Raw genomic sequence first — 26,741 nt, forward strand, 5'->3', positions numbered from 1 at the left:
GCAGGAAAGACCAGCGGTCAGCATGTTGGTGATCCTTTTTGCCCTGGTCACCATCCTCATCCTCTATAATTCCAACGGTGCCCTTGAGGTCTTCCATTAAAGCCCCCTGCGGGGCCATGTCTGTTAACCTCAAGAAGTGAAGCATCACCCATGGCTACGTCCCCATTCTCAGCAAAAAGACGCAGCCCTCCTGGTGTCACCAGTATGTGATTGTCCCCAGCTCCAGCCACCTGCTGAGCCTGGAGATCACAGATGGAGGTGGCCCATTCCAGCGCATTCTCTGCATTCTCTGCTGCTGCGGGCCTCTAGGAGTTTGTCTTTTACCTCCCCAACCCCCACCCCCTACAAGATGCAGAAGCCCCAGGGCAGCCTTGTGGCAGTCATCCACTAGGCAGGCCTGGCTTTGCCCAACACAAAGGCCTCCCCTCCCCCATGCGCCAATTTGAAGACCTCTCCAGAGTGAGGCCTGCCTGCTGTCTCTGGGCAGCCCTGTACGCCTTCTCATGTTGTATGCCTATAGGCACAGTTTTATTTCTTCCTTTCCAATTTGTATGCCCTTCGTCTCGCTTTCTTGCCTTATTGCACAATCCATTATATTGGATTTCCAATGTAATGTTGAACAGAAGTGGTGAAAGTGGACATCCTTGCCTTCTTCTCCATCTTAGGGGAAAAGCATTCAGTCTTTCACCATTAAGGATGATGTTAGCTATAGGCTTTTTGTAGCTGCCCTTTATCAGGTTAAAGAAGTTCCCTTCTCTTCCTAGTTTGCTGAGAGTTTTTATCATGACCTGATATTGAATTTTATCCATTTTTTATGGCATCAATTGATATGATCATGTGTTTCTTCTTAAGACTATCAATATGATGCATTGCATTGATTTTCAAATATTGAATCGCTTTGTATTTCCAGAATAAACCTCACTTGGTTGTTTGCTGTGTAAAAAACAACAACAACAAACAAACAGGGCTGTATTGCCGTGTGGAATGCAAAATTTGCAGGGCTTTTATCTATTTATTTTTTTCCTTTGGTGAGGAAGATTAGCCCTGAGCTAACACCTGTTGCCAATCCTCCCCTTTTGCTGAGGAAGATTGGCCCTGGGCTAACATCCGTGCCCATCTTTCTCTACTTTATATGTGGGATGCCTGCCACAGCATGGCTTGATAAGTAGTGCGTAGGTCCCGGATCACAACCTGTGATCCCCAGGCTGCGGAAGAGGCACACGAACTTAACTATTACACCACCAGGCCAGCCCCTGCAAGGCTTTTAAAAGATAAAACTCAAAGAAATTAATTTCTTAATGTAGGCTATGCCCCAAACTCCAGAGAGACATGGGTTCTCTCTCCTGGGCCATTAGGGGTATTTTGGCGTGAATGTGAAGACCACTTGATTCATTTTATTTGCTTACTTGTCTCTCTCCCTCTACTGAAAGTAAGCTTCTTGAGCACAGGATCCATTTCTTCCTTATCTTCATATCCCTAGCACAGACCCAGACACTTGATAAGAGCACAATGCATAGATTCAGGGCCGGCCCCATGGCTTAGCGCTTAAGTGCACGCACTCCGCTGCTGGCGGCCCGGGTTAGGATCCCCGGCTGGCACTGACGCACTGCTTTTCTGGCCATGCTGAGGCCGTGTCCCACATACAGCAACTAGAAGGATGTGCAGCTATGACATGCAACTATCTACTGGGGCTTTGGGGGAAAAATAAATTAATTAATTAATTAATAAAAAAATGCATAGATTCAGAATAAATGAAAAGACAGATTAATGAATACCAGGTAACTTACACTGTCATAGGCATTTTTATATATTTTACTTCATTTAGAAATCAAAAAAGGATGCAATCAAAAGATGAGAGTGTTGATAACAAGGATAATACCCTCTTTATTTATGTAGCAGTAGAGTTTGCAAAGTTCTTGCCCATCCGTTATGTCACAAGATCCTCCCAGTGACCGTATGAGGTAGGCAAGGTAGTTATTTTATGTGGGATAACTGAGGCCAAGAGAAGTTAATTTGCTTGTCCAAAAGGTCACACAGCTAACAGATGACGAAGCTGAGACTAGGAAGCAAGTCTTCTGATATATAATATAGTTCTCAAATACAATGGTATTAAAAGGAAGTGAAAATGTTTGGTAATAAAAAAAGAAATAAACTCTTTTCATGATGTAGCCATTAAATTTCCAGCTACATCAACTATGAATGTTTCAAAAATAAGCAAGTGAAAGACTGAGTGAAGCATATGAATCTCAAGTTATGAGGTATGTTTGACAGTGGTGCATAGAGACATTTAACCATGAAATTTGTGATATGCAATATCACTCAGTTTTTTCAAAGGAGAGAAGACAAGGAATGGCACTTCACAAAAGTAGGTGCTTCAGGCCACGTTAAAGAAAATGTATAGGGGCCGGCCCGGTGGCACAAGCGGTATTAAGTGCGCGCGCTCCGCTGCGGCGGCCTGGGGCTCACAGGTTCGAATCCCGGGCGTGCACTTATGCACCGCTTGTGGAGCCATGCTGTGGCGGCATCCCCTATAAAGTGGAGGAAGATGGGCACGGATGTTAGCCCAGGGCCAGTCTTCATCAGCAAAAAGGAGGAGGAGGAGGATTGGCAGATGTTAACTCAGGGCTGATCTTCCTCACAAAAAAAAAAAAATGTACAAAACAGACTAATGCAACTACTAGGTCTTTAATAGTTTGTTTTTTTTTTATGTTTCTAACCATTTGGAATTAAAGATATCCAAGCTACAATTCTCATCCTCTTTCCAGTTCACTTCAATGTGTATAGACCAAAATTAAGTAGTGGAACAAAGGAATACTGTGATCCAGTGGAATCATGCTCCATTTAAGCGATGTTTCTTAATCAGCATTGGAACGTCAACAAGGGAACTCAAGTGCCATGGTAAGCCAATGTGTCAGTGCCAGAGGTCGTAGCATACCTTTCATAGTGTGCCGACAGGACCAGACTAGCTTATCCCTTGGGCTTCACGCCTTGACTCCCTTTTCCTTCCCAGTTCCCTCAAGTCTTAATGTTTCTCTCAAACTGATAATGCAAATCTAATCATGTCACACTCCTCTTTAAAATCCTTCACTGGACAACTCAATGCAATGTGGGATCCTGGATTGGATCCTGGCACAGAAAAAGGACATTAGTGGGAAAACTGGTGAAATTCAAATAAAGTCCCTAGTTTAGTTACTAATATTGTACCAAAGTAGATTTCTTAGTTTGATCATTGTATTACGGTTATGTAAGATGTTCACATTAAGTGAAGCTAAGTGAAAGGCATATGAGACCTCTCTGTATTATTTTTTTATTTTTTTTTTTATTTTATTTTTCCCCCCAAAGCCCCAGTGGATAGTTGTATGTCGTAGCTGCACATCCTTCTAGTTGCTGTATGTGGGACTCGGCCTCAGGATGAACGGAGAAGTGGTGCCTCGATGCGCACCCGGGATCCGAACCCGGGCCACCAGCATCGCAGTGCGCGCACTTAACCACCAAGCCACAGGGCCGGCCCATCTCTGTATTATTTTTGCAACACTTCTGTAAATCTAAAATTATCTTGAAATAAGAATTTGAACAACTCTTCTGGGGGCCGGCCCGGCGGCGCAAGCGGTTAAGTGCGCGCGCTCCGCTGCGGCGGCCCGGGGTTCGCTGGTTCAGATCCCGGGCGCGCACCGAGGCACTTCTTGTCAAGCCATGCTGTGGCGGCGTCCCATATAAAGTGGAGGAAGATGGGCACAGATGTTAGCCCAGGGCCGTCTTCCTCAGCAAAAAAAGAGGAGGACTGGCGGATGTTAGCACAGGGCTGATCTCCTCACACACAAAAAAAATAAAATAAAAACAACTCTTCTACTGGCTCTCCATTGCCTCAAGGGTTAAGTCCAAACTTTGCTTAGGAAGACCTGCTTGACCACATATACCTCTTCAGCATCAAACTTCAGTTGGGGGCAGAGGATGGGGTGGTGAGGGGGGGTCCACTCCCACAATCATTCTACTCTTTGATCCTGCTCCAGAGAACTGCTTTCAGTTACACTAAGAGGCCATTCTCTCTCTAGCCTCTGAAAAAATAATTGATCCTTGCTGTTTGTTAGTCTGGTATGCTCTGCTGACTCGGCCATCCCCTCTCCTACCTTTTGCTTGGCTGAAATCTTGCTGGTATATTTCAGCTCTTAATTTGAAAGTTACTTTTCCCAGCAAATCTTCCCTGACAGCCCCCGACTCCACACATACACCACACCCCACCCAACACACACACACACACACACAGAGTTGGATTAAGTGCCCCTTGTATGTGCTCCCACTGTACCCTATGTATACCTCTGATTTGTCACTTTCACAATGTATTAGAGCCCTGTCTGCCTCTTCCATTAGTCAATTGTTAACTCTGAATCTTCTTCTTCTTTTCACACCAACAGTTTCATACGGCAAGGCAGCCATTGTAATAGCTTGATTTCGCAGGTTTACCACTTTGAGGGTTAAGTTTTCCATTTGAGTAATTATTCTTATAATTCATATGTTCTGTGATATGGTGAGAGCAGAAAGTTTTAGTTTTTCCCTTAGTATTGTAGAGTTTCTGAGAATTATGTTTCTCCACTAATATCAACTTGTTATCAAAAGGGTACACATATCCCTGTATTACAGGAATCATTGCAAAATGATCACCACAATAAGTCTAGTTAACTTCCATTCACCACACATAGTTACAAAATTTTTTTTCTGGTGATAAAACTTTCAAACATATGATACAGTGTTATTAACTACAGTCACCATGCTGTATGTTACCTCTCCATGACTTATTTATTTTATGGCTGAAAGTTTATACCTTTTAACCTCCTTCACCCATTTTGCACCCCCTTCCCCCCACCACCTCTGGCAACCACCAATCTGTTCTCTGTATTCATGAGCTGGAGCTGTTTGTTGTTGTTGGGTTTTTTGAGGGTTTTTTTTTTTTTTTTTTTTAGATTCTACATAGGTATAAGTGAGATCATACAGTATTTGTCTTTTTCTGTCTGACATTTCACTTAGCATAATGCCCTCAATGTTGTCAAAAATGGCAAGATTTCAATCCTTTTTATGGCTGAATTCCATTGTATGTATATCACAATTAATCCATTCATCCATCAATGGACACTTAGGTTGTTTCCATATCTTGGCTATTGTAAACAATGCTGCAATTAGCATGGGGGTGCATATATCTTTTTGAGTTAATGTTTTCATTTTCTTCAGATAAATATCCAGAAGTGGAATTGCTGAATCATATGGTAGTATTATTTTTAACCTTTTGAAGAATCTCCATACTGTTTTTCAGAGTTGCTGCACCAATTTACATTCCCACCAACAGTGCACAAGTGTTCCCTTTTCTCCACATCCTCACCAACGCTTGTTATTTCTTGTCTTTTTGATAATAGCCATTCTAACAGGTGTGAGGTGATAGCTCATTGTGGTTTTCATTTGCATCTCCCTGATGATTAGTGATGTCAAGCACCTTTTCATGTATGTGTTGGTGATCTGTATGTCTTCTTTGCAAAAATATCTGTTCAGATCCTCTGCCCCTTTTTTAATAGGATTGTCTGATTCTTTTTGCTGAGTTGTATGAGTTCTTCATATATTTGGGATATTAGCCCCTTATCAGATATATGAGTTGCAAATATTTTCTACCATTCAGTTGTCTTTTCATTTTGTTGATGGTTTCCATTGCTGTGCAGAAGTTTTTTAATTTGATATAGTCCCACTTTTTTATTTTTGCTTTTGTTGCCTTTGCTTTTGGAGTCGGATCCAAAAAGTGATCACCAAGACCTATGTCAAGGAGCTTATCACTTATATTTTCTTCTAGGAATTTTATCATTTCAGATCTTATTTTCAAATCTTTGATCCATTTTGAGTTAATTTTTGTATGTGGTGTAAGATAGTGGTCCAGTTTCACTCTTTTGCAGGTGGCTGTCCATTTTTCCCATTTATTGAAGAGACTGTCTTTTCCCCATTGTATGTTCTTGGCTCCTTTGTTATAAATTAATTGACCATATATGTGTGGGTTTATTTCTGGGCTCTCTATTCTGTTCCACTGATCTATGTGTCTATTTTTATGCCAATATTATACTATTTTGATTACTACAGCTTTGTAATATAGTTTGAAATAAGGGAACATGATGCCTCCAGCTTTGTTTTTCTTTCTCAAGATCGCTTTGGCTATTCTTGGTCTTTTATGGTTCCATACAAATTTTAGGATTGTTTGTTCTATTTCTGTGAAAAATGCCATTGAAATTTTGATAGGGATTGCATTAAATCTGTATATTGCTTTGGGTAGTATGGACATTTTAACAATATTAATTTTTCCAATCCATGGGCATGAAATATCTTTCCACTTATTTGTGTCTTTTTCAATTTCTTTCATCAATATCTTACAGTTTTCAGTGTACACATCTTTCAGCTCCTTGGTTAAATTTATTCCAAGGTATTTTATTCTTTTTGATGCAATTGTAAATGGAATTGTTTTCTTTTTTTTTTTATAATTTTATTTATTTATTTTTTCCCCCAAAGCCCCAGTAGATAGTTGTATATCATAGCTGCACATGCTTCTAGTTGCTGTATGTGGGATGCAGCCTCAGCATGGCTGGAGAAGTGGTGCGTCGGTGCGCGCCCGGGATCCAAACCCGGGCCGCCAGCAGCGGAGCGCACGCGCACATAACCGCTTAGCCACGGGGTCGGCCCAATGAAATTGTTTTCTTAATTTCTCTTTCTGCTAGTTTGTTATTAGTGTATAGAAATGTAACAGATTTTAGTAAATTGATTTGCTTTCTGCAACTTTACTGAATTTGCTTATTAGTTCTAAAAAAACCCCTATATTTTCTAAAACAAAAGAATATAGTGAGGATAGTAGTATTGTTTTTCATTTTTGCAAATGTCTTTAATGTCTGGCTTAATAGAAGACAGCCAGATTCTCATACTTGCTTCTGCATTCAATCTGTTGTGATATCACATGTCATGTAGCCTCTGGACTACTGTACACCCATGAGAAAATGAGAGTGAAAAAGGCACATAATATCTTGATATTCTTAGGCAAATTGTTTTGATCCTGTGAATGCACTAAATGGGTCTCAGGGGCCCCCAGGAGTTCTCAAACCAAACTTTGAGAACCACTTGACTAGAAGGTTAACGTAGACTGTTTTTGTTTTTGTTTTTTTTTTGGTGAGGAAGATCAGTCCTGAGCTAACATCCATACCAATTCTCCTCTTTTTGCTGAGGAAGACTGGCCCTGAGCTAACATCCGTGCCCATCTTCCTCCACTTTATATGGGACACCGCCACAGCATGGCCTGACAAGTGGTGCGTCGGTGCACGCCCGGGATCTGAACCCAGGCCACCAGCAGCAGAGTGCTCTCACTTAACTGCTGCACCACAGGGCCAGCCCCTAGATTGTTAACCATGAACATAACGAGATATTTGGGAGATAAAACTGATAGGATTTGATTTGATTGATGGAGTATATCGGAGGATGAGGGAGAGGGAATTGTCATGGCTGACTCATGGGTTTCTGCCTTGAACAACTGGATGGTTGGTGGAGCCGTTCACTGAGGCATGGCACATTGGAAGAGGACCAAGTTTAGGAGTGATAGAGAGTGATCAGGAGGCTTTTTGAGAACTTGTTATACTTGAGGAGACTCTGCGAGTTACAAATGGAGATATCAAGCACACAGATGAATATATAGCTCTGGAATGTAAATACAAATTTGGGAGTTGATGGCTTATGGGTGATAGAAGAAATCACGTAATGGGAGAGTAAGAAGGAGAAGAGAAAAGGACCCAGGGACAGTTGTTGAAAAATTTCAACAATTCGTGGTCTAGCAAAGAAGAATAAGCTGCAGAACTGCTAGAGAAGGAGCAGGCAGAGAGGTAGATGGAAAACCAGAAGAAAGTGATATTAAAATAAAAGACCTTGGAAGCCAAGGAAAGAGAGTGTTTCAAGGAGAAAGTAGTCAAGAACAAAAAAGGCCAAGTAAAATAGCAGAAAACATCTTATCTTTTTGATTTGGTGACACAGATGTCATTGGTGACATGAGAGAGAGCTATTTGGGGGGAAATGATCAGGATAAAAGCCAGACTGGAGTGAGTTGAGAATTGAGTGAGGGGTGATGAAATGGAGGTAGTGGGTAGAGATAACTCTTTCTTTTATGTGATTAATTTTTAATTACATAAGTTATATATAAATATATTTCTCTTCTTAAAAAAGTAAAACATTACAGAGAAGACTAAAATCCTCTTTGACCTCTGCCACCAATTCTGCTCTTCTCCCCCACCTTCCAGAGGTAACCATTGTTACTTGTTTGGTGTGTCCTTCCTGGCCTTTTTCTGTGTATCAACATATTATTGTTATACATAGTATAATTTTACATATACATATATGATATTTAGTATAACATGATGTAGGGAATGAACTACTTCATTATTTTAACAGATGCATTACACATATTACATACTATGAGCATATCATAATTTATTGGCATTCCTCTATTGACAGTCATTTAAATTGTTTCCATTTTTTCCCCAGTCACTAACAATTCTGCAAAAGCTGCCTTATACACACTGCCCTGGTCAATGAAGGCAACAAGAAAGGTATGCTCATTTAAATTTTAATAGACACTGCTTGCACTTTTTGTATTTTAATATATACTACCAAACTGCTCTCCCAAATGGCTGTACAAATTTTCCCTCCCACCAGCAGTGGGATTCTCCTAAGTCTACGACTACCCATTCTCCCACACCCTCAACAACTCTTTCAAGACGTTTGGCTGTGGAGGGGAGGAAAACTCCCATGAGGTAGCTACAGGGCTATGAAAGATTGGGGGGGGGTTGTATGTGAGAAGGGCTTGAGCATGTTTTAATGTGCATGAGAAAGTTCCATTTGAGAGGAGTGATTGGATATACAGGAGGAAAAAAAGGATAATTACTGATATACAATTCCCAAGAAAGCAGGGGAGGATATTATCCAAAGCACAGGTAGAAGGATTGGCCTTAAATCCGAAGACGCATTATTCTTCTATTGCATGGGTTCTCTGACTTGATTGTGCATCAGAATTCCCTGGAGAGCTTGTTCAAGCACAGATTGCTGCCTCTTCCTCCACCAGTTTGTGATTCTGTAGGTCTGGAGGTGGGGTCTGCAAATTTGCATTTCTAAGAGGTTCCCAGGCAATGCCATACTGCTGTTCTGGGAAACTAATCACACTTTGGGAACTACTATCCAATGTAGCAGGAGGAAAGGAAGATAGGATGGGTGGAGATATGGGTAGATAAGTATGTTTGGTAACCAGAAAATAAGGGTGTTCCTATCTAATGGCTGCTATTTTCTGTATGAAATAAGGGTTGGGGTCAAATACTGAAAGTGGGGGGTGGGAGGGAGGTGCTGCTAGGGTAGAAGGTTAGAGAAGAGGGGAGAAGGTTTTAAAAAATGATTGCAGAAGGTAGAAGAGTGGATTGACCAAAGGTATGTAGAAAAATTACTGGGCAATATTGAAGTCTCGTTTGAGGTCTGTGATCACAAATTTTATAATAGACTCAACCTGCCAACTGTGTGACTTTTTCCAGTAGACATGGAGAAAGTAAATTATTGGTTTCACCCAAAACTGAGGTTTTGCCACCCTAGTGTCTCAAAAGACATCCAGTAGTTCATGCCAGAAATCTGACATCACTGTTGATTCCTCCCTCACTCCCCATAGCCAGTCCGTCATTGACATTAATTGCTAACACTTAATGAGCACTTACTATGCTCTAGGAAATGTTATAAATATGTTGTGTATATTAACTCATTTAATCCTGAAACTTCCTATAAGTACTATTATTATCTTTATTTTGTAAATGAGGACACTGAGGCACCGAGAAATTATGGATTTGCTCAAATTCACGCAGCTAGGAAGTGGCAGAGCCAGGCGTCAAACCAGGCATTCCAGCTCCAGGGTCCGGTTCTTGGGTAGGCTACTCTGCATTGTTTCAACTTCCTAACTTTCTGATCTGTCCCCTTTTCTCCATTCCCACAACCACTACCCCAGTCCAAGCCTTGTTAGCTCTCACTCAGAATACTGCCTTCAACTCCTAAGTGGTTTTCCAGTTTCCATGCTTGCCCCTTTATAACTCATTCTCCACACAGTTGCTGGAGTGATCTTTCCAAAATACAAATCAGCTCAAGTTTTTCTCTTCCATTAAAGCCCTTCAGTGGCTTCCCATTGTTCTTAGCATAAACCCCCAAAATCCTCGCCAGGACTTACAAGGTCCTAGGTGATTGGACGCTTTCCTAACCTTCCAACTAGTTCACCTATCATCATTTTCCCTTAATCTGTATGTTCCCTATGTTCACTATGTTAAATGAAGCCATAATGGCTTCATTTAAGTTCTTCAAATACATCAAATTCTTTTCCTCAGCAGGGTGTTTACACATGCTGTTTCTACTATCTAGAATGTTCTTCCTACAGTTCTTCCCATGGGTGGTTGCTTCTCATCCTTGAACTCTCAGCTTCCATGTCACTTCCTCAGAGAGATCTTCCCGGGCTATTGTAAGTTTACTTCCCTTGCACACACAGACTTTATTTAATTCTCTATTACTGCAACTTGTTTTCTACATAGCAGTTTTCACTATTTTTAGTTTGTTTTCTTGTTTACTTTCTCACGCATCCCCCACTAGAATGTAAGCTTCATGAGGGCAGGGACCACGTTCATTTCATTCACCATCGTATACCAGTTCCTACCATAGTAACTAACACATAGTAGGTACTCAATAAATATTTCACAAGGGAATGAGTTAATGAATTTGAGGCAGCCAAGTGATAACATCAGACAGGAAGTTGGATATGCAAGTTGAGAAGCTCAAGGGAGAGATTTGGCATAGAAATATAAATCCTGGAGTCATAGGGATATTTACTGTAATAGACACCCTGGGGATGGATGAGATTACCTAAGGAGTGAAGACAGAATGAAAAGACAAGAGGGTCTAGCAGCAAGACTGGAGAAACTCTAATATTTAGGGATCCCCTGGAAAAGAATGAGCCATCAAAGCAATTTAAGAAAGAATGAATGCTTTTATAGTCAAATGAATCAGTCTTTTCATTCATGCCATCTGGATTTTGAGTTAGGCAGTCCTTTTGGCTCTACCTTCAAAATATATCCAGAACCCAACAACTTCTCACCACCTTCCCTGCTACCCCCTGGACCCAAGACACTATTACAATAGTCTTCTATTAGTCTCTCTGCTCTCACCCTTGCTCCTTACAGCGCATCCTGGACCCAGCAGCCAATATGATCCCGTTATGAGGTAAGACAGATATGTCACTCCTCCACTCAAGGCCCTCCAGTGGCTCCTAATTTCAAGCACAGTAAAAGGTGAAGGGGAGCATAATTTGCCACCCTAATATAAATATACCCCTTTAGCATAAGGATTATTTCGAGGTGATAAGAAACAGCAGACACAGGAAAAGCTCTGAAAACTGAGTGGAAGTTACCCTTTTGTAGGAGGCATTTACATTTCTAAGGGAAATCTCCATTTGTAAGGGTGTCTCCCTCTCTGTACTAGGAAGAGAAGGATGACTAAATCTCTAGAAACGCTTATCAATGAAGAAAGCAACGACTGAAATCTGCATAACAACCTTACCCTTGTTTACTGTGCTTTTCCTGGTCACCTCCCATAACTGGCTCCCCCGCTGCCCCTCAACATCTTCCTTTGTCTTAAATGAAGATGGTATTTAAGATGATGGCTTGGGTCATTTTGGAGGTTTTTCAGTTTTCCTAGGTCTCTCCCACGTATGTAGGAAGCATACATGTTATTAAACTTGTTTGTTTTTCTCCTGTTAATCTGTCTTTTATTACAGGATGAGGGGTCTCAGCCAAGAACCTAGAAGGGTAGAGGGAAAATTAGTTTTTTCCTCCCTGACAAAGGCAAAGTCTTTACTATGGTCTACAAAAACCTTCATGATCTGGCCCCTCTGCTACTTATCAGCCTCATCTCCTACTACTCACTCGATTTCAGCCATGCTAGCCTGCTTGCTGTTCTTAGAACGTGGCAGGTATCCTTCAGTCTTCCTGGCATGCTCTTCCCCCAGATATCCACATGGCTCACTCCCTCCTTTATCTTTGCTTCAATGTCACCTTCTTAGTGAGGCCAACTCTGAGCAACCCTTTTAATTTTGCACCCTTCTACTCCCAGACCCCTGACCCTCCTCCTTACTATGCCCTCTTTCATAGCATTTTTCATCTTCAAATATACTTTATAATTTATTTATTTAGTTTATTGTTTATTGTCTATTCCTCTCCTCCTCCACTAAAATGTTAGCTCCAGGTAAGCAAGGACTTTTGTCTTTTTCTTCACTGATGTTTTCCCAGCACGTAAAACAGCCCTGGCACGTAAAAGGCACTGAATAAATATTTGCTAAGTGAATGAATGAATGGATGGATGGATGGATGGTCTTCAAGACAAGATTATAAAGGCATCTACCCATTTTCTTCTAGTACTCCAGTGGGTCTACTTTTTACATTTAAATCTTTGAGCTGAAATTTATTTTAGAGTAAAAAGTGTAGCATGAATCCACATTTTTTCCCCTTCAAATGGTTCTCGAATTATCTCCACAGAATTTATTGAAAAAATCCATCATTCCCCACCCCCCACTTGAAATGTTTCTTAAGGCGTATTTCAGCTGCTTTTAATTGAGTATTAAGTTTGGTTAAAATACGTCATCTCTTTCATTACGGAGGAAGATACAGTAGAACTGTATCTTCATTCAGCCAGTTCCTACATAGATATCATTGGTTAAAAAGTTATTATTCCTTGCTTGTTGTAGCTAAGTAGGCTATCTCTGGACAGTGGCTACTTAAAGTGGTTTGGAAAGTCTCCCAATCTTTAATCACATAAAATTCTTTCCTCCCTTCCTCCTTCTTGCTTCATACCAGATAACATTTTTAGAACACGTGGCAGGATATCTTTCTGTAGTTTGGAGAACAGACACAACTGGATGCTGAGTGACCTTACATTTGCCCTTCACGTAAAAATGCAAGGTTGACAAGATAGCTTCAATTTACTCATCTCAGAGTGGATCCCTAGTTTGATGACTGAAGGTTATTTCTTAATCATTTAACTGGTTGAAGCTTTTCAAACTAGGGAGTGTTTTTGTTGTTTTGTTGTCTGTTTTAGTAAAAAATGTGAGCCCTTTGCAGATAAATTGGAATTTAAGACAAGGCCACCAGTATTTGCTCAATACTTACTATGCACCCATCTCATACTAAGTACCATGGAGGATAAAAAGAGCTTGCAAGTAATTCAGCCAACATTTATTTAGCATTGATTATATTCCAAAGATACCTAGTGGTGAAGTAATACTGCTGACTCAGTCTATCACTCAATCATTGAGATGGCATCTGGAGAGAAACAACGGATCAAGGGGAAAATTATAGTAATGAGAAAATATAACTCTATTTAATGATAATCCAAAAGAGTAAACAGAAAGAAAGAAGTAAAGGGAAAAATCTGGAAGATCCATGAGGAGGAGGGATGGGATTCTGAGATTAGTTTTAGGCAGTGTGAGACCTGTTTATCCAACTGCCTGTTGGCCAGAGTCCCTCACACTCAGCTTGCCCACGGTCCCTTCTCTCCCAGATTACATCACATCCCTGTTTCCTGCCCCTCCTCCCCCATACAGTCTCCAGACTGCAGCCACAGTGATCTCTCTAACATGAAATCTGATTACCTTGCTCCACCTCTTAAAAAGGCTCCCCTCTCCACTGCCCTCTGATCTAGTCAGTAGGCCCTCTGCCTCCCTCTCCAGCTTCTTCCTTTGTCCTCTCTGTCCTGACTCTGTGCTATAGCCATTATGATCCTTTCCTACAATTCCCTCACCTAGCCATCCCCTACCCCCTCCCTCTCTCTTCTGGTCCTTGGAAGTGCTGTCCCCCGTGTCTAGAGCACTCTACTTCCCCCTCTCCCACATTCCTGGGCATTAACTGCAAAGACTAGAGTGATCAGGTCCACAGGGGTGCACATTTCCTTCTTGAGACCCAGGGGGACAGGGACATCTATTGTAGAGTACGCCCTGTTCTGCCGTAGACTAGGGGAGGCCTGGCTTAGTCTCAGAGCCTAGGGAAGGTCCTGTAGTCCTTCTGTCTGCATCTGAGACAGCGCAAGAGGGTGCCTGCTGGCCCAGGGAGAGGGAGTTCTCCTAGTTCCACCTGGGGGTGCGGAGTGTTTGCTGAGCTTGGCATTTAAGTGGTTCTTGTCAACCTGGCCAATTCCCAACTATCACCAGAGCCAATAATTTACATAACACATTCTGAAGGCAAGTGGACATGACTTTTGCTTTACTGTCATTATTTGGCTGGGGGAAAAAAACACAAGAACAAATATTCTTGTCCAAGTGAGTACTAGTCTCTCCATTAATGTTAATAATGCAGAGCTGGTTCCAAAGCTTCTTGGGGATTTTACCCACGACCTGAACATCATTTATTACCACCCGCCTTGCATATACCATAATTCACCATGGGCAGAGTAATTGTAACTGTGAAGAAGAAAAGTGACAATTGTCCATAAATTCTACCTCCCCCCAAATAAACTGGTAACATTTTAGCATATTTCCTTATAGTTATTTTCTCTCCATATATATATATATATATATATTTTTTTTTATAGTACATATTGTGTGATCTTGGGCCTTCTTTTCTTTTCCCGTTTTATTCTGTTCTTTGGTGGTCTCATTCATTCTGATGGGTATTACCATTTCTAAAGCAACAACTTAGCCCTGATCTCCGCTCTGAGCATCAGATTTCTCCACCCCCCACATCCCAAACTCGCTCTTTTGCAACCGTTTTGGTAAATGGCCATCACCTACTAATGTCAGATACTTACAGTCATCCATAATGACTTCCTGTTTCCTCAATTCCACCCCAGGCCTTGTGCATCTGATTCATTAGCATATCCTGTCCTTGCTACCTGCCACATATGCCTAGCCATTGTTCCTTCCTCCCCATGGCCACTGCCACAACCCTAATTCAAGTCACCATCCTCTCTCTCCTGGTCTGTTCTCACAGCCCCATTCGTGTCCCTGCTTCCACCCTTAATCCACTGCAATCTTTTAACCGGTTCAAAGGATCTGCCTACTTGGCTCCCTTATTTTATGCCCATTAAATTCCTGTCACACTGGATCTCTTTCTGTTCCTTGAAACGTGCAAGCTCTTTCCCTCCATTTTGTGCTTAGTGCTCTCTTCTCTTCCTGGAAAGCTTTCCCACGGCTGGTTTCTTTTCTCCTTTCAGATCTGATCTCCAAAGTCACCTCTTCACATAGGCCCTCCATGATGTCTTAATCAAACTTGGTCTCCCAAATATTGTTCATCAAAGCACCTAGTTTACTTCCCCCTTAACACTAATAACAGCATGCAGTTGTTTTATTTGTTAATTGCATTTAATTTTTTTCTTTAGTTTTTAAAAAAACTGGAAATATTTACATTTTTGTAATCTCTCCCAAGTAGGATTGGCAGATAAAATACAGAATTCCCGGTTAAATTTGAATTTCAGATAAACAACGAGTAAGTTTTTTGTATATGATATTGGGACATACTTATAACGAACAGATTGTTTTCTGAAATTCAAACCTAACTGGGCGTCCTGTATTTTTATTTGCTAAATCTGGCAGCGTTACCCAAGAGGCACCTTGCCCTTGTCTCGCTTGTTCTGGGTTGTACCCTCGCGGTCAAGCCCAGAGCCTGCCATTTAAGAGGTGTTCAGTAATTGTCGTATATGAAGGAACCGTCTACCGCTTTGGACGTGTTTTTCCCACTTGGTATTTATTTATCAGAATTTCCCCCATTCAATAAAAATTCTTGTTAAAGACAATTTGAAAAGAGTTTATTTTATTAAACTTGTTTTCCATTTCCTCAAAATTGGCATAATAGGAGTATCTACCCTCATCATGTTGTTTTGAGAATTAAATGAGTTAATATGTGTAAAGTTTAGCACCGTGCCCGGCCCACTAGAACACACAATAAATTTCAGTTCTTTATTAAATGTAGCCCGTGAACCATTTTAGCGGAAAGCAAAAACGCGGGTTTGTGGGGCACGGGTGGGGGCTGGGAAAACGGTTAGAACGGGCGCCGTCCAGAACCACAGGGCCCGGGAAAATGGGAGGAGCGAAGAGTTAGTGACAGAGGAGGCAGCCAATGGGGAGGCTGGGAACCGCTCCCCCTCCCTTTGCGTTTCAAATTCTAAGCTCCGTTTCCATCCGGGTCCTTCAGCCTCGTTCCCGGGCAGTATAAAGTTTGCTGTCTCCTTTGTTCGCCCTCGTTGCGCAGTAGTGCCAGCGGCTTCCTTCTTCCGTGTTCGGACCCGGCAGCCTCCCTCGTGCCGAGCTACTAGGCAGCCCCTGTCAGCGAGCTCGTAGGGGCTTGAAACCGTCGTCCCCGCTCCGGTACGTGTACCCTCTCCTGACTCCGCTTTTCGTCCGCTCTCGCCACGTTAGAACTTGGGATTAGCTCCCGGGAGATGGGGGTGGCGGGCGCCATTTTAAGAACCCAAAGGTGCCGAGCTATTTAGATAAAGCTGAGAGTGTCGAAGGCAGGCAAATGTAGGCATTCCGTTTCGTTGTGTGCTTCTCGAGAAAGTTTGGCTGTCGCCTGCGGGGGTGGTGGCGGAGGTCGGGGCTGGAGCGGGACGAGGCGAGACCGCGGGACCTGCATTGGGCTGGCGCTGCCGACGGGCACGTGCACTCGTACGTGGGGGCCCTGTTCGTTGGCGGCGTTGGAGAGGAAGCCTTTTGCATTTTCCGAGCCGCTGCTATTAAAAGTTACTCCCTTGACCGGTGTCGCTTGTTCTGGGCTGAATCCAAGTGTCGCCATTTTGTGTTTTCCACGCGGCTTTTAATGACGGGTTTTAATTGGGTTCTGCTGCAGCCCTGGGCTGCTGTTACAGTGTACCCTTCCACATTCCGTTATTTAGTATCAAATGATTTGACACTTTTTATCAATCGGTAACCTTTTCGGCGGGGTAGTTGGATGAAGCGGAGGCGTAACTTGGCTCAAACTTTAAATTTCTGCTTATATTTACTAGGGAATCCTAATGAGGAAAGACAAAGTTTTTGGAAGAGGGCTTGGTGTTAAAGGACCTGCGTCTGGCCCATGACCTTGAATGAGTCGATAGTCTTTAATAACCATTAGGGTAATTAGGATGTGATAATTAAATTTTTAAAAGGCAACAAATCAAGGATTAAAATTCACTTTTTCCAATGTTGAGTAGCTGTTACTTGATTGAAACTGCCAAGGTGGATTAAGGTTAAAGGCATTAAGTTAAGTTGGCCCTTTTAACCAGTTTAATGTAAACTGACCTATTCCTAAACTACTTAAATTGGTGTCCTGCTGAGGATTGGGAAAGATCACTTTTGATGTCTTGAGTTATTAGTGGTTTTAGTAAAACAAAAATGCGACCCATAAATACATGTGTCCGATAATCTTGAACTTTTTCCAGGGAGGTAATACACTATTCTTTTCACCAGACTCTCACCAGGGAAGGAAAATGGTTGAAGCAGATCGCCCCGGAAAGCTCTTTATTGGTGGCCTCAATACAGAAACAAATGAAAAAGCCCTTGAAGCAGTGTTTGGCAAATATGGACGAATAGTGGAAGGTGAGTTATCTAAAAGTATATTCAGGGCTATTAAAATTAAAAAGGTAAGCTATGATGAATTTGATTACATTGATCCAAAATGATAATGTATTTTGTCCTCTAAGAAGTTCTGAGCTTTCTTTTTACAGATGTACATTTTTGTTATTTTATTCGAACTAGAGTAACACTTTTTTCCCCAAAAAACTTTTTTTTTAGTGCTCTTGATGAAAGATCGCGAGACCAACAAATCAAGAGGATTTGCTTTTGTCACCTTTGAAAGCCCAGCAGATGCTAAGGATGCAGCCAGAGACATGAATGGAAAGGTGAGATTGCACAATGATACTGTGCTTCCTAGTGCATAAAATAGCATAATGTGTTATCCAAGTCTGGTCTAGGGCAGCCCTTGAATTTTGTTGTCTTCGAGTGCATACCTTTCCAGGATGCTCTGATCATAGCCCTTTGTAATTTCAGAACCAGATTTTGTAGCCAAAGTTAGGGATTATACTCTTAAAGTGTTTCAGTTCAGAATATTAGAAACTTTTATCTGGGATCCATAAAGTGATTCGATAACTTAGCTTTTCTTTTTGGTTATTTTTATAAGAAGTCGATAACCGTCTGGCCTTGTTTTACATTTTACTGACCAGCAGTGCAGTGGATCCACCTTATGTTTTGGTTCAAATCATCAATGTCATCCGTAAAGACTGAGTGAACATTTTGAGTAAATGAAATAGTAACATTGACTATATTTGTAGCATTTTTTCTTAGATTAATTGGCGAGCAAAACTCACCTGCGTTTTGAAGGACATATTGATGTTACAGAGCATAGTGGATCTGCAAGTGCTTTTTTTTTCCCAATGACTTAACAACAACCATTTATTTTCATACTTATGCTGCTGGAAATTGGCTGTGGTTTAGCTGATCCAAGTTGGACTTGGTAGGGCTCTAGTCTCCTGGTCCTGCTCAGTTCTGGTCCAGGGTCTTTATTCGGGGGCCCAAGCTGAGGGGGTGGTGGGATATCTGGAATATGCCTTTCTCTTGTCACATCAGAGGAGCCTAAGAGACCAAGTCAAATCACAGAAGCACATTTAAATCATCTGCTCGCATCATTTCCTCTGACATTCTCTTGGCCCAAGTGCTTTTTAAATGTTTATGTAATTAACCATTTTGGTATTATCTAGTCCTTAGATGGAAAAGCCATCAAGGTGGAGCAAGCCACTAAACCATCATTTGAAAGTGGGAGACGTGGACCACCTCCACCTCCAAGAAGCAGAGGCCCTCCCAGAGGCCTTAGAGGCGGAAGAGGAGGAAGTGGAGGAACCAGGGGACCTCCATCACGTGGAGGGCACATGGGTAATGACTTGGGTCTACTTCAGGCTTGGTGTATAAGTTAGGAACTGCAAAGCCACAACAATGGGGGTTTTTGGTTAAGTCCTTGTTTATAGGCTCCAGCTTTTGAAATTGAGAACACTTATCTACTAAAGTTATTGTGACTTAAAAGGAAAACAGAAGGCCTCCTAAGATAAATTGCAGGTTTTAAACCATGGACAATATACTGTTCCTTATCCAGGTAGTTCATCCTGTAGGAACAAAACCCTTGCAAAAATTTTTGATAGGCATAGGCATTGGGCATATGAAAGTAAATCACGTTTTCCTTTGAAGTAACTTTTAAGACTACTTCAGTTTTATTTTATTAGTCTTTATAGACTTATCATGCTCAGTCTTGTACAAGTGAAAACTAAAACAGAATTCCCCAAGTAAACAAGTGGTCTTATTCTTGATCAAGCAAAGAAAACTTCTATGGCCTTTTCTTGGTTCTTGTGAGTATTCACGTTTTTCTTTTTTCTTCTAATGTAGATGATGGTGGCTATTCCATGAATTTTAACATGAGTTCTTCCAGGGGACCACTTCCAGTAAAAAGAGGACCGCCACCTCGAAGTGGGGGTCCTCCTCCTAAAAGATCTGCCCCTTCAGGACCAGTTCGCAGCAGCAGTGGAATGGGAGGAAGAGGTAAGTGTTCCAATCTGTCCTACCACCATAGCACAAGAAAGGATTTCAAGGCGAATCTAAAAATGATGGGTAAAAGTGACTCATGGACTCAGGTGATCTAGGTACATGCAGTTAATTAGCACTGGAAATAATTTAGCTGTGAATTGAAAATTTTAGAGAAGAAAGTTCCTTGATTTAGCTCCATATTGTCATATTAAATCATTACTCTTCATTGCCTGAATGTAAGTTCACATTTTTTCCCTTTGGGTGTATTTTAAAAAGGATTGTTTCTTTTAGCTCCTGTGTCACGTGGAAGAGATAGTTATGGAGGCCCACCTCGAAGGGAACCCCTTCCCTCTCGTAGAGATGTTTATTTGTCCCCAAGAGATGATGGATATTCTACTAAAGACAGGTAACAGAAAAGTGTAGTAGCTTTTGTCTCAATAATTAAGATTGAAGGAGAGCTCATCAAAAGCATGACCCAAGTTACTTTTGTTTTGCTAGCTATTCAAGCAGAGATTACCCAAGTTCTCGTGATACAAGAGATTATGCACCACCACCAAGAGATTATACTTACCGTGATTATGGTCATTCTAGTTCACGTGATGACTATCCATCAAGAGGCTATAGGTAAGTTTCTTTACTGCTATGGCTTCATGTAAAAAAACAAATTGCTGTAAAAATCGATGCCTCGGGATTTACATGTTTCTCTCTTTACTCTAGTGATAGAGATGGCTATGGTCGTGATCGTGACTATTCAGATCATCCAAGTGGAGGTTCCTACAGAGATTCATATGAGAGTTATGGTAAGATATTGGTTGAGGGTCTTTGAATATCACCAGCTTGAGTTTTTAGGTTCATGAGCCAGTTTATTAGGCTGTGTGGTGCTTGCTTTTAAAGGGATGTTCGCTTGCTTTTAAGGGGGTAACTTGATCAGCTGGGCTGTTCCTAGTTTTGTGAGGGGCTTTTGTTTTTTCTAAGTTTTTTTTTTTTTGAGGCTGTTTGCTTGCTTTGGAGGGGATTTTGCTTGCTTAAATTGGCAGCCTTATGTGTTTTCCCCCAACAGTGAAAATACAATTTAAAAATTTTATTAACAAGATCAAATGTTTACCATTGCAATATGAAGGAAAGTCTACAGTTCAAAATTGCAACTTATCACTGGAAAGTGGCTGAGTGTCTACTATAAAATAACAAGCTGTCTGGAATATCCTCTTGAAATACACACCGTCTTCAGTCTTTTCAAACAAACATTAAAACCCATCCATTTCCGTATCTCAGCAGATGAGCAAATCCCTGTAATGGCCAGCAATGGCAGAGTTTAAAACCTCCCAGTTGAGAAAGTAAACGTTTAATACAAGAATTCTGTAAATTCAGATTTAAATGTTGTATATATACAATTTATAGTGTTGCCATATTACCTGACCATTGACCCTGCAGGTAACTCACGTAGTGCTCCACCTACACGAGGGCCCCCGCCATCTTATGGTGGAAGCAGTCGCTATGATGATTACAGCAGCTCACGTGACGGATATGGTGGAAGTCGAGACAGTTACTCAAGCAGCCGAAGTGATCTCTACTCAAGTGGTCGTGATCGGGTTGGCAGACAAGAAAGAGGGCTTCCCCCTTCTATGGAAAGGGGGTACCCTCCTCCACGTGATTCCTACAGCAGTTCAAGCCGCGGAGCACCAAGAGGTGGTGGCCGTGGAGGAAGCCGATCTGATAGAGGGGGAGGCAGAAGCAGATATTAAAAACAAACAAAACTTTGGACCAAAATCCCTGTTCAAAGAAACAAACAAAAAGTGGAACCTATTCTGTCATAACTACCCAAGGACTACTAAAAGGAAAAATTGTGTTATCTTTTTTAAATTTCCTGTTAAGTTCCCCTTCCATAATTTTTATGTTCTTGTGAGGAAAAAAGTAAAACATGTTTAATCTTATTTGATTTTATGACATTGCTTTCAACAAGCAAATGTTAAATGTGTTAAGACTTTACTTGTGTACTAGTGTTGTAATTTTCCAAGTAAAAGTGTCCCTAAAGGCCACTTCCTATCTGATTTTTCCCAGTAAATGAGGCAAGCAATTCTTAAGATCTTCCACAAACATCTAGCCATCTAAAATGGAGAGATGACTCTTTCTGCCTATATAAACAAGCTAGCTCTATATAGAGGGTGGTCGGGGTATGCTACTCTTAGGATTTCAGAGTATCTTCAAACTGAAATCTCAATGTTCTCAGTATGAAAAAGCTGAGATCAGATGCTTATGTAAGGAAAGTGCTATTCGCCCAGTAAACCCAAAACAAGTGGATAATGCTGGCCATATTTTGCCTTTCTGACATTTCCTTGGGAATCTACAAGAACCTCCCCTTTCCCCCTCCCCCGATAAGACCATTTAAGTGTGTGTTAAGCAACTACACAATACTAAATAAAAAGTTTGGCCAAAACCAACCATGAAGCTGCAAACGATGCTTGCTCTTACTGTTTCAAATTTTTGCAACTCTGTAGTGTCTCACTTTTAAGGAACAGCTTGATTGCAAAGGAGAAAATAGATAAGCAATGAAGTTATCTCCAACTTCTCAAAGGCTTATGACTTCTAAAAAGTGAATCTATCAGCATTCCACATCAGATTTAAAGCATCAAATGCCTGTGAAACAGCAAAGATGGTAAGCAAAGCAAACTAGTTTTTCCGTCTAAGTCGAAATTGAACACTTAAACCTTCCTCATAGTACAGTGAAACATACTGTACCTCATGGCAATGGAAATGCTTTCTAGATTAAAAAAAACTTTTGGAAAAGCAAAGTGTTCGATAGCATTAGAAGTCCTCCAAATTCAACACTTGGATTTTTTTTTAAAGCATGTATGACACTTAAAGGCCTTAATAATACAGCTGTTGTTTACCAATAGCGATCTGGGGCTTGGGAGGGGGTATCTTTTTTTTTTAAGTCTATTTTTGATGAAGACCTTTAAACATGCTTCATATGTTTTAACATTTTTCAAATTAGTCTTTAGTCAATATAGGAAATGGCTTAAGTTTGGGGTCCCCCTCTCTCTACCCCTGTAAGCCATTACAAACTTGACATTTAGTTGGATGCCTGACTTGTTTTTAGTTCTATGAAACTACACTGTATGGAGAAAATCTATTGCAAGTGGTCTTTAAAAAGCAAAACCTGAGGCAGCATGACCCAGGTCCAGCCATGAAGTTGAAAAAGATGCTCTTGAATATAGTAAACTTGAAGACCTCCAACTAAAAATCCTTACCCTGCACTTATTCCTTCAAATAAGTTTTGTCCGTTCAACTTATGGATTTAACATGGCAGTGCACCATTGGAACAGAGTGAGAGTCCATAAGCCATGCAACTTAACCATTTAAGCCATTCCAGTCCATCCCAAGCCAGTGACTCTTCCACCACTTAAGAGAAGTAGTAGAACATGAAATAACGTTAAGCTGCAAGTCTGAACTTGCCTTTTCTTTCTGGGAAAGAGGGCAGTTATAGGCAAGTTATGAAGAATTTCCTTAAGAGAGATAACTAGTTACCTATTTAATTTTTACAGGTTGAGGATTTTGGTCATTATGGTCATGGAGTGCTGATTTATTCACACTAGATAAAGCTGCCAACTAAAAGATCAAATGCTAAGGTAAGTTTGGAAAGCAGTGGCCTTTATGCGTTTAAATACTGGAGCTTTGCCACTTTGCATAGCTGTGATACTGGCAAGTTATCTGTAAAAGGATAGTTACAAGGGTAAAGTTAAGGGCTGTAATCTGTAGGGTGGTTATTTTAAATGTAGCTATATTCCCATTAGTGGCTCAGTCCTGCAGTATTCTTAGCTTTTTTGAAAGTATAAAGCTTGTTAATGCTTTCTCTTGGTAAGCAGCTGTTGACTGTAGCTGTACAGTTACCCTTTTGGTATGTGAGCAAACGTGAAGGAGGTTCAGACTTGGCTCCTGTGTCTTGTGTAAAAGGTTAGCACAGCCACGTACCAATTGACCAAAGAGAATAGATGCAGCTGCTACTAAGTTCCCAGTTTGAATAACAACTTTACTGGTATAATGATAATAGTTGCATAGTCTTAGTGTTACCAAAGGGATGCTTACAGGAATTGTAACAGGTGTTTATGGTTGCTTTTTAGGGCTTGGAATTTTAAAGCAAATGTTTTGTTGCCTGTTAAAGCAACAAAAAATATATATATTTAAAGAATAGGTAAGAGGAGGGGTAATTTCCAGTATAAAACTGTCTTGTGACCTGATCACATGCTTTTCATTTTTACAGAGTTGTTGAAGCAGAAGAATGCTGATTGTTGATAAGGCACGACAGTTGCATAAGCAGTACTCGTCAGAGTTGGTTTGGTGCAGGCAATAGATTTTTGCCTTCAAGGGTTCCTGTGGATCTGAGGAAGGCATCAACGTTGGTTAGCACTCTTAACTAGGGAGTGGTAGTTACTTAAGTAACTGACCAGATGGAGAAAGGGGGAGCAACTAAAGGACATTGGTAAGTGGAGGTAGTCAGGAAGTTCTTGTGGTTCTTTATGTAGATTTACAGCTCTGGCTTTCATTTTGTCTAGCTCAAGTCATAGGGACAACTCTGCAACTTAGAACTTCCTAATTATCACTGACTGTCAGAAAGTTGCATTAGAAAACTGAAAGGCATAAGTGGTAACTCTTTATCCAGTGAAGTGTCTGTTTTTCAGCAAGTGAAACATTTTTTGGTGTTTATCCAGCAGTAGGATTTACTCTTTAAGCAAAACAAAAGGCAAGAATAATATCTAGAAACTAAAGTAACTGGAAACATAGCACACTTTAAAAACTGGAAACAAAATTGGGCCACTTGGCTTTTTTTTTTTTTTTAACTGTATTGTTTTGTAACTACTCCCACGTCCTTTCTTGGAAACAAATTAATATACAACTGGAGACACTAGTATAAAAGCTAATGTTCTCAAAGGAAACAGATTTGAGTTGTTGGGTTAGAAGAACCAACTCAACTTCTGAGGATTTTTGTATAGTAGATATCAGTACTATCAATCATGTTTAACATTTGCAATTGTGGAAACTAATCCCGAGATTTTAACCCTCATTTAATCACAGACCATAGGGATATGGACCAAATTTAAAGAGCTGTTGCACTTACATAGCTGTCTTCCTCAATACTTGTATAATCTAAATTACTTGGGTTTATACTTCTGAGGGCCATTTGGCCCCTGAGATTTAATTTAGATATCTTGAAGATAGTGTAGACAAGAGATATTAATCATAGTAAATATGAATACTAAATTCATATTAAGAAATGTGCTTGAATGACCAGACAGCTGTTTAGCAAATAGTTTACTGACCCAGCAGACTTAATTCTGCTCCCATTGGAAAAAGAATCAGTCTTGATTCTTCTGGCTTTATACTGGTTGTAAAAGATAGTGCTAAAATGTTCTCCTTGTTTAACTGGTAGTTGACTATAGTACAACTTAGGTATTACAGATTGCTTTTCTCTTTTTGGAATGTTTTGTATTTGAAATTTAATAAAACTTAACACATCTTTTTGTGGCCCTGGTTTCTTTTTTACTCTTTGGCGATAAGGAATTTATTTAGGCTTTTAAATATGATCTCCACATGTCCCCCTCCCTCAGATTAGTTCTCATATGCTGTGGCACTTGAGCAGTTGCCAGGGAACATAGTCACTGGGGTGGCCTGTTCTGTGACAAGGCCTCCTTTGTAGGGGAGTGAGCTTCAGGTAGGCACCGAGGTAATTCACAAATAAAATGGGAGCAATAACACCAAAGATGTACTGGAGTGCTTGTACTATTTCCTGCTTAACTTTTGGGAGAAACAGGTCAGTGAACAGCTCGGTTTCGCAGTGATTCCCACTTTGGACCAAGTCCACCAGTGGTGCTGTTAAGCCAGCAGCGCTTGACTAGTGTGCTTCTGGATTGGCAACTTTGTTTCTCTGCCTTATCTCCTGTTCTCTAGATATTGAACCCCAGGTTCCTTTGCACTGTCCTTTATTCAAGGGAAAACACTGCGTGGCTGGAGTAGAAGACCTCACGAGGGGTGAAGCACTGTGCCTGAGGGATTTGGGGCATAAGTTTTATAGAGCGTTAGAAGCAATGCAGAAACGGGGCATGATTGGCTACAAGGTTCTATTTTCTAGGGTAAAGTGAGCTAGCTAAAGCTGAGTTGGAGAATTGTGATTGGTGTACGGTTTCCTTGACAGGTGCTTCCCTGCAAGAGCAGGCTGACTTAGGTTTATCTTTGTGACATGGGCCAGGCCACTGGGGTAGCCTCCGTCTTTGTGGGTCCTAATATATACATTAACTTACTCAGTACCTGAAACAGTATATTGAGCTTGGCCAGTTGAACAGAACTCATCACGTGGAAAAGGAATAGTTAGCTCAGTATTAAGATAGCATTGTATAATAGCTAAGTATTGTCATTCTGTAAATAACATCAGCTCCATACCAGTTCCAGAAAAACTTCATCCCATCAATTAAGTTGGACATATCAATACACTTACCTGGAAACAAGCACTCAATAGTGAACTCAATATTTACAGGTTTTGAAGGTAAATTTTAAGAAAATTTCTATCTGAAATGGTTAAATATTAAGTATACCATGAGGGCTGGCCCCGTGGCTTAGCGGTTAAGTGCACGTGCTCCGCTACTGGCGGCCCGGGTTCGGATCCCGGGCACGCACCGACGCACCGCTTCTCCGGCCATGCTGAGGCCACGTCCCACATACAGCAACTAGAAGGATGTGCAGCTATGACACACAACTATCTACTGGGGCTTTGGGGGAAAAATAAATAAAAATTAAATGTACCATGAGATTTGGTAAAAGCATACACACTGTCAAGATAGAGGATACTGCTATCACCCCAGCAAAGTACCTTGTGGCCCTTACTAGACAGTTATTTCCATCATCCCTCAAAGATAAGACTAGCTTTGTTCTAGAACATCTAAATGCAATCAAAGTATGGAACCTTGTGTAAGGCTTTCATTCAGCAAAATGCTTTTGAGCTTCAGCCACGTTGTACATATCAGTAATTGGTTTTTATTGCTGAGTATGGGCATAGTACAGTTTACGTAGTGATGGAAACCTGGGCCTTTTCCAGCTCTTGGCTATTATAAAGTTGCTATGAATGATCTCATAGAAGTGTTGGACGTATGTT

General features: G+C 41.0%; 1 protein-coding gene and 1 non-coding gene across 2 annotated transcripts; both read left to right on the forward strand.

Moving 5' to 3' along the window:
• The first annotated feature begins 16,254 nt into the window (after nucleotides 1-16,254).
• Nucleotides 16,255-25,112, forward strand: RBMX (RNA binding motif protein X-linked). The gene is made up of 11 exons (XM_014796206.2): nucleotides 16,255-16,420; nucleotides 17,501-17,629; nucleotides 17,825-17,931; nucleotides 18,787-18,958; nucleotides 19,463-19,615; nucleotides 19,892-20,006; nucleotides 20,099-20,224; nucleotides 20,318-20,400; nucleotides 21,032-22,253; nucleotides 23,143-23,226; nucleotides 23,859-25,112. Exons 2-9 carry the CDS (start codon nucleotides 17,521-17,523, stop codon nucleotides 21,340-21,342), a joined length of 1,176 nt encoding a protein of 391 aa, XP_014651692.1. The 5' UTR covers nucleotides 16,255-16,420; nucleotides 17,501-17,520; the 3' UTR covers nucleotides 21,343-22,253; nucleotides 23,143-23,226; nucleotides 23,859-25,112.
• LOC147911752 (small nucleolar RNA SNORD61) lies at nucleotides 17,678-17,746 on the forward strand. The gene has a single exon (XR_015550800.1). It is a non-coding gene; the product is annotated as a small nucleolar RNA SNORD61 (small nucleolar RNA).
• Nucleotides 25,113-26,741: the final 1,629 nt, after the last annotated feature.

This window comes from Ceratotherium simum, chromosome X, assembly GCF_057802395.1.
Source record: "Ceratotherium simum simum isolate JZ-2026a chromosome X, ASM5780239v1, whole genome shotgun sequence".
Taxonomy (NCBI): Eukaryota; Metazoa; Chordata; class Mammalia; order Perissodactyla; family Rhinocerotidae; genus Ceratotherium; species Ceratotherium simum.

What these genes read in the sequence shown, in the direction of transcription:
- RBMX (XM_014796206.2), top strand. Translation starts at nt 17,521, where the DNA reads ATGGTTGAAGCAGATCGCCCCGGAAAGCTCTTTATTGGTGGCCTCAAT. An exon ending in CCAGAGACATGAATGGAAAG is followed by an intron (nt 17,932 to 18,786) that starts GTGAGATTGCAC and finishes GGTATTATCTAG; the next exon opens with TCCTTAGATGGAAAAGCCAT. An exon ending in GGATATTCTACTAAAGACAG is followed by an intron (nt 20,007 to 20,098) that starts GTAACAGAAAAG and finishes TTGTTTTGCTAG; the next exon opens with CTATTCAAGCAGAGATTACC.